The following is a 7,749-nucleotide window of genomic DNA, read 5'->3' on the forward strand; positions in this document are numbered from 1 at the left end:
CCCTGATGAGTCATGCAGAACGAGAGTGTTCTAGAGGCCCTGGGGGGCCAAGTGGGCCCATAGGGTTGGGGGACCAGAGGGACAGATGGACCTCATAGGCTGAGGAGGCCCAGGCTGGGCAGACTCTGGAGAGAGAACTATTGGCAGAAGTGGATAGTCAGTATCCCTAGGGGTGGGGCCTGAGGCTATAGTTGAGGGATTATGAGGTCAGAAACAGAAGGTAGAGTAGGTGTGAAGAGAGAACTTAGGTGGGTCTATAAAAGATTTGTGGGGAATGGGAGCAACATGACAAATCTAACTCTAAACTGGACTCTGGAATGAGTGCCAAAACTAAATGGAGAAAAATAAGTGTTCAGAACAGCACTCCTTTTTAGTAAATTTGTAGCACTACCACTTGCCCAACTTGACTCAACTATTCCTTTTTCCTAATCCGGCACCATGCCTCCCACATTCCTTGTATCCCATGTTTCCCCTGCTCCCCACCCCTACGACAGACTTCTTGATGATTGTCAACAGAAACTTTATTTTTAATTGATTCAGAAACAATAGAAGGGTAGGTGGAAAAGGGGAGGGAATGGACAAAGGGATGGAGAGAGGGAAAAAGTGTCCTATAAAAAGGAAGGGCCAGATTGGGGGAGATAAGAAACACATAATAAGGGGGCAATTCAAAAGTAGGGGATACTGAGTGAAGGGACAGTTAAGTTACATGAGGAACAGAATTCAAAATTAGCCACAGGAAGTGGTAGTGAACATTGTTAGTATCATTTGAGGCTACAGGACCTTGGGGTTCTGTCAGGGCATTGGGGCTTCAGGCTTCAGGGTATAACATGGGGGTGCCCAATAAGGGCTATGCTGGCTGGCTGGGGAGCCCCCAGGTCCCTCTCCTAAGGTCCCTCCTTTTGGGGGAATCTCACTGACGAGGCAGAGTCGTTCACTGTAATCTGGCTGCAGACTCTCAGCCAGTCCCTTAGACACACCACTCCAGGCCTAGAGACAAATATTTCCAGGTCAGAGGTCAGTTAGGGTCAGGAAGCAAAAGACCCAGGCTCTGTGCCAAAAGGAGCTCTCATGATGTCTGAAATCACTATGATTTACAGAAGGGGCACCCAGACTCCTGAGCCCCCAATACCACTGTTTCCATCTGTCTCGCACACACCAGAATCTATTCTTCAGTGTGTCTCTCTCTGTTTAGCCCATCCCCCATTTGGTCGGCCACATCCTGACAGTTAGTGCAGGTTCCCCTCCCCCTTCACTCTGTCCAACCCCCCCACCACCCATCTTGCTGGCAGGCAGTTGGCAGTTGACAGACTATAGTATGTTTATGACAGCATTCTCACCGAGAAGTTCCCGTGGTACTCAGTGACCAGATCCTCTAGGTTCTTAAGGGTGGGAATTCGAGGCATTGTCCTGAGTGGGGGAGCAAGCCAGAATAAGAACGCATAGGTTAAATCTCTTTCATTACCCTTTTCCCAGTTGTCCTATATGGATGGAAGGGATTTCATGTTTTCTGTGCTTGTAGCTTCCTCCCATCACCATGCCCTCTTGGGTGATCTCTCATTCCTTACTATCCTGTTCTGTACTCCTGAAGACCCTGAAATAACCTTTTCTACTACTCCCAGTTATCCCCATCTTCCTGAAATCTCACCGTTCCAGCCAGCAATACACACAGAGGAGGCTAATAATCAACCCCATGGAGCCAATGGGGATAAGCACAGCCTCCAATGCAAATGACGAAGGATTCCCTAAGAAAAAAAGGAAAGGAAAATGGACCTTACATTTGTGGCACCTCGATGATGTGGGTGCCAGGCACTATGCTAAACACACTCCCTGAACTTAATCTCACAACAGCCCCTAAGAGGGAGAAACAATCGCTATCTGTATTTTACAGATGAGGAAACAGAATCAAAGGGGTCAGTCTGGTTCCAAGGCCATCTTCACCATGCAGGCTCTCTGGAATGCTGTAGGGAAACCCTACACATTCCATGTCCCCCTTGAGCACCCTTTGGCCTCCTTCTCAATCCACTCCCCTACTCTGGTGATACATTGACCCAACCCTACACAGAAAAAAAAAAAAAAACGTGCTTCCTAGGGGTTGAGGTTGAACAGTGAGGGGAGAAGGGGCATCAAGTTTGGGGGCTTAGGAATAAGAAGCATAAGACAGTCGTGCTAGAAAGACTAGGGTGCCAGGCTCATGTATTGAGGTCATGTATTGGGCCCATTTTACCCTTTGAAGTATTGCTCCCCCAGTGGATTGGATGACTCCATTCACTCCATTGCTGAGCACTTCCACAGAGTGGGTTAAAGCGGCTTCGAACCCGGAATGTGTACAGTTTCTGCCCATCCACACTAGGCAGGGAGAAGCTGTTTCTGTGATATACTGGTTGTTCCTTGGAAAGAAAGAGAGTGAGGGAAAGGTGAAGTGAGAATCAAAATAAAGTTCTACCTACAATTCAGTGTCATCTTCTGGTTCTTCCAAGTTCTGGTTCTTCCCCGTTCTAAAGAAACCCTGTTCTGGTTCTTCCCAGTTCTACTTCTTTCCTCCTCTCTTGACTATTCAAGCCCCTTTGCTTCCTTTACTGACCTAAATCTAATGCCTCCCCTCCAGATCCCCTGAATGGCTTCCTTTTGTTTACTTGTCTATCCAGTATCAGGAAGCCTACAGGTAGTAGAACCTAAATGAAAACTCATTGGTGACGATAGGGAAAGCAGTCCAAGGGGGTGGTAGGCAGAGAAGCTGGGAGGCAAAGAACAGGAGCTTGATATTAGGGGCTCCTATTTGGCTGATTGAATCCTTAATCCCATACTTGCTTGACCTTAGCTGTTGCATTCATGTCCCCAGTCACTCACAGTCCAGCTGCGATCCCGGTTACTTCGGTACTGCACCAAATGCTCCAAACAGTGGTTCCAGTAGCTGCTGTTCCAGTTCAATTCTAGCTGGGATTCACTCAGGTTCTGAAGTGTTAGATTCTCTGGAGCCCAGGGGATCACTGGAGATATGTGTGTATGTGTGGTCATTCCCTTGGCCTAGACAAGTCAGGATCTAGAAGATAGTGCCCCTTATCCCTCCTCCTAGCCCCATCCCTATTCCCTCCCTATCTCTTCCTTCCTGCCCATGTACAACAATGGGGGAAAGAACACCACTCCACATACTCCAATGTCCAATAGTACCCGTGGCCCCTTGACCACTTCTTTCCAAATTACCCAGATTCTGCAGTTTTAGCTTCCACTCAGTCTGCCTCTTGGGTTCCCTGGGGTCCTGAAGCTGGACAACAAATGTTTGATAGAGATGGATCTCCTCTTTTTGAAACCAACAGCCTGAAGTGATCTCTTCTGAGAATATATAGTGACCACACTCCTGGACTTTATTATTATCAGAGTTCTTGTACCTAGAGAAAGGTTGGAAGGAAGAGGAATGGTGGGGCAAATTTAGGTGCTGCAGTTGACTACAGCCTAGCCTCGCCTAGTCTGAACTGACTTAAATTCCATGAGAAAATAGTGGGCTGTCTGGGAGACTGGCTACCCTCTTTCTAGGTCCCCATGCAGTCCTTCTCATCCAACCCGCCTCCTCTTTCTCCCCTGTTAAACCCCCTCTTCCCTTCTCATACCAATAGTGCAGAGTCAGGTTAGTAGGCCAGGGCTCAGAGCTGCTGTTCCAAGTGCAATTCATGTACTCGACATTAAACACAAAGCACTGAATCTCTGGTAAGGGCAGGGAGGTAACATTAAGGGACCTGGGGTTCATAGAGGCCAGGAAGAGATCTAGGTGGGGGAGAAAAGGGAGTAGGGGAGGGAAAGAGAAGAAATGATAGTTAGAAGAAGGAGTAGTGTGAGGTGGAGTACCCTTCCCTTGCCCTCCCCACTCCACTCTTCAATGCTGCCCACATTGTTGTAAAAGCCACTGGTCAGGTTCCAGATTTCTGTATGGCCCCTTCCCATAACCCCCTTCTCCACCAACCTCCTCTAGGCCCAGATTTCCCACCAGCTGTGGTGTCTTCATTCCCACTGGGTGTGAGAACAGGGTTCAGCCCCACCCCCAGCAGAAGCAGCTGCAGGAATAAGAAGGATCTGAGTGGCAATGATGGCTTCAACATGGTGCTTGCTCTTCGTTTCCCGGGTGTAGTCTGTGTCGGGAACCTGGGCCCTTCACCCACTACCCCTCCCCACCCACACATTTCCTTATATCATGGCTTCCGGTGGAAAGAACCTTAGAAACCAGGGCTTTTCAGGGGGTGTGGCAAATGTGTTCAGTGACAAGTCTAAGTCTTCTGGGAGGTCAGGTGCTGCTATAAAAGGTGGTGACTAAGGCTGAGTGTCACAGACTCAGTATTCTCAGATCATCTAGATCCTGGGAAGGATCTGTTTACCCCACTGCCACTGTTCCCAGCCACCTTTCTTCTAATTTTCTTTTATAGTGGAGGGTCTGAACCGCTCCCCACCATCATATGCTACTTGGTTTAGTTGCCCCTAAATCTCTATCAAAGCTCTACTGTCTTGCGAGGATGGAAAATACTGTCTTGGTTCCCGCGGGCACATATATAGCTGTCTTTCCTCTGACCTAATCTGAACCAGAATACCCACCCTTAGCTGCTGCCTGAGCTGGGTCCCTGTGGAGACTGGTGAGCAGGTCTGACTTTAGAAATAGAGAATCAACAACACTAGCTTCAGACTCCCCTTCTTCCTCCAAATCTGCTTCTCTTCCTGTCTTCCCTCTGAGTTAACAATACCATCACCCTCTCAGTCACCCAGACTTAAAACCTCAGGATCCTCTTCAACTCCCCCCACCTGACCCTGAGAATCCAATCAGCCCTGCTTCTGTGGTGTTTCTCCCAGCAGTTTCCTCCTTTCCATTACCACAGCCACTGTGCTAAATCAGCCTTTCATTACCTCTAGTCATGATTATTACTGGAACCCACTAGCTGGTCTTCCTTTCTAAAGGCTCTCTGCTTTCTAATCCATTCTCCATTCTGTGGCCAGATTTACCTTCCTCACAAACAGAGCTGAGTGGAGAAGCTATTTACAGAAATTGTTTATCCGGCAACCATTTATTGAGTCTTTAAAATGTGCCAGGCACAGTGCTTATATTCTGAGAATATACGGACAAAAAAACATCCTCATCATCCTAGAAGCACATAGATAAGCAGAAAGGACATAAACAACACAATATGGCATAATAAGTTCAATAACATAGATGTGCATTTACTCCAAAGTATGTGAGCACAGAAGAGGAAGTAACTAAATTTACCAAGATGGAGGGGGAGGGGAAGTTCAGGAAAGCTCTGCTCAAGAGGTGTTCTTTGAGCAGAACCTGAAAGAATGAGTGTGATTTTACCAGACAGAAAAGGGGGTAGGACATCAGGTGGAAGAAAAGAGCACTTGACTGGGTGTCTCAAGAAAAGTGGATTATATGGTCCAGGATATATTAGTTCGTTAAGGCTTCCATAGCAAATTACCCCAAACTGGGTAGCTTAAAACAACTGAAATTTATTTTCTCACATTCGGGGGTCCAGAAGTCTAAAATCAAGGCATTTTGAGAATTTGTTCCTTCTGGAGGCTCTGAGGAAGAATAGGTTTCATGCCCCTCTTTTAGCTTCTGGTGGTTGCTGGCAAATTTTAGCATTGTTTGGTTTGTAGACACATTACTCAAATCTCTTCCTTTGTCTTCACATAACCTCTTCTCCCCTATATCCCCTTTATCCTTCTCTTCTCTTTTAAGGATACTTGTCTTTGGATTTAGGGTCCACCTTAATCCAGGATGTTCTCATCTGGATCCTTACCTTAATTACCTTTTGCCAAAGAAGGTCACATTCACAGGTTCTGAGTGGACAATAACTTTTCAGAGGTTGCCATTCAACCCACTACAGAGGGCATTATCCAGCTCAAAAGACTTCAATAGCTACTTATGGCTGGGCATGGTGGTGCACTCCTATAATCCCAGCTACTTGGGAGGCTGAGGCAGAAGGATCACAAGTTCAAGCCCAGCCTCAACAACTAAGCGACACCCTGTTTCAAAAGTAAAACAGGACTGGGTATGTAGCTCAGCAGTAGAGTTCTTGCCTAGCATACACAAGGTTCAGTCCCCAGTACTGCAAAAATAAACAAACAAATAAAAAATTACTCATGGCCTTCAGGATAAAGTGCAAGCTGCTATCACCTGCAGTCACACTGGATATACCTCATTATTCGTTTACTCTCTGTCTGGGTCTGACTAGGTTTAACCTCCTAAGTTTCTGTGAGTTAAAAATCCTGCATACCTATTAGAATGGTAAAAATCCAGAATACTGGCAACACCAAAGCTAGCAAGGATGTGGAGCAACAGGAACTCTCATTCATTGCTATGGAAATGGAAATGGAAAGACTCTGGATTCATCCCAAGCAAACAAACAAACAAACAAAAAATCCAGGATTTCGGTGATAATGCTGTGTCAATGTAAGTTCATCACTTGTTACAAATGCACCACATGCACCACATGCACCACTCTAGGGGAGGGATGTTGATAATGGGGGAGATTATGCGTGTAGGGGGAGGTGTACGGGAATTCTCTGTACTTCTGCTCAATATTGCTGTGAACCTAAAACTGGTCTAAATTAATTCTTTTTTTAAATCCTTCAGAGTTAGGTCAAATGTTACCACCTCCAATATATTTTCCTCTTCCCAGTCAGATTAACATTTCTCCCCACCGTGATTCAATAGCATTTTGTTATTGCTATTTTTTACTTTTACTATGGTACTCTAGCTGTCTTTTCTGTAAAAGATAATGCCATCGCTGGTTGGGGCAGTGCACACCTATAATCCCAGCAGCTGGGAAGGCTGAGGCAGGAGGCTAGCAAGTTCAAAGTCAGCCTCAGCAACAGCAAGACACTAAGCGACTCAGTGAGACCCTGTCTCTAAATAAGATACAAAATAGGTCTGGGGATGTGGCTCAGTGGTTGAGTGTCCCTGAGTTCAATCTGCCCTACTAGAAAGAATATTGTCTCCGGAATCAAGAAAAGATCCTAGCTTCAACTCTGTTACTTAATAGATGTGAAGTGAAGCATTGGACAAGAAAAATTTAACTCTGAAAATCAGCTTCCTAGGGCTGCGTTGTGGCTCAGTGGCAGAGCACTTGCCTAGCACGTGTAAGGCACTGGGTTAGATTCTCAGCCGTGCATATAAATAAATAAAATAAAGGTCCATTGACAACTAAAAAAAATTTTTTTAAATCAACTTTCCTGCCTGTAATCCCAGTAGCTGGGAGGCAGAGGCTGAAGCTGTGGCAGGAGGCTGAGGCAGGAGAATTGCAAATTCAAAGCCAGCCTCAGCAACTTGGGGAGATCCTGTGTAAAACAACAACAACAACAACAAATTAAAGGGGCTGCAGAATGTAGCTCAGTGGTTATGCACCTATGGGTGCCCCCCCTCCAAAAAAGAAAAAAAATCAGCTTCCTTATCCACAAAATGGAGACAATAACAATCTCTAGATCATAGGGCTATTTGTGAATTAAAGGTGATAAAATGTGAAAAGCATGTCACACGGGTGCCTTTTTAACTCAAGCAAGGGTTCTTAACCTGGTGTTCATCGACACATTGAGGATACAAGGATGCACTTCAGGGTCTAAGACTACCCTGTATCTAACATTTTTTAAAAATATTTATTGTTTTTAGTTGTAGTTGGACATAATACCTCTATGCACTCTACCTCTGAGCTATAGCCCCAGCCCCAGTATGTAATATTTTGTATTTAAATTTTTCTGGGAAGTTTACAGCTTTCA

General features: G+C 45.8%; 1 protein-coding gene across 2 annotated transcripts; it reads right to left on the reverse strand.

Moving 5' to 3' along the window:
- Positions 1-603: 603 nt before the first annotated feature.
- On the reverse strand, positions 604-4,107 carry Il2rg (interleukin 2 receptor subunit gamma). 2 transcript variants are annotated; one of them, XM_026412596.1, is made up of 8 exons: positions 3,956-4,107; positions 3,606-3,759; positions 3,202-3,386; positions 2,848-2,987; positions 2,225-2,387; positions 1,646-1,742; positions 1,338-1,407; positions 604-987 (listed from the first exon to the last, which is right to left on the reverse strand). In XM_026412596.1, the coding sequence occupies exons 1-8, from the start codon at positions 4,089-4,091 to the stop codon at positions 793-795; spliced, it is 1,140 nt and encodes a 379-aa protein (XP_026268381.1). In that variant the 5' UTR covers positions 4,092-4,107; the 3' UTR covers positions 604-792. The 2 variants fall into 2 exon arrangements, with proteins under 2 accessions (XP_026268381.1, XP_077650203.1); XM_077794077.1 differs by lacking the exon at positions 1,646-1,742 and having other exon boundaries at positions 899-987.
- Between the last annotated feature and the right edge of the window lie 3,642 nt (positions 4,108-7,749).

This window comes from Urocitellus parryii, chromosome X (assembly GCF_045843805.1).
Source record: "Urocitellus parryii isolate mUroPar1 chromosome X, mUroPar1.hap1, whole genome shotgun sequence".
Lineage (NCBI taxonomy): Eukaryota > Metazoa > Chordata > Mammalia > Rodentia > Sciuridae > Urocitellus > Urocitellus parryii.

Bases quoted from the DNA above. Each gene is read 5' to 3' on its own strand.
- Il2rg (XM_026412596.1), bottom strand. From the start codon at position 4,091: ATGTTGAAGCCATCATTGCCACTCAGATCCTTCTTATTCCTGCAGCTG. The intron at 2,988-3,201 runs GTAATTTGGAAA...ACATATCTCCAG, and splicing joins GCTAAAACTGCAGAATCTGG to TGATCCCCTGGGCTCCAGAG. The intron at 1,408-1,645 runs GTGAGATTTCAG...TCCCCCACTCAG, and splicing joins GTGTATTGCTGGCTGGAACG to GACAATGCCTCGAATTCCCA.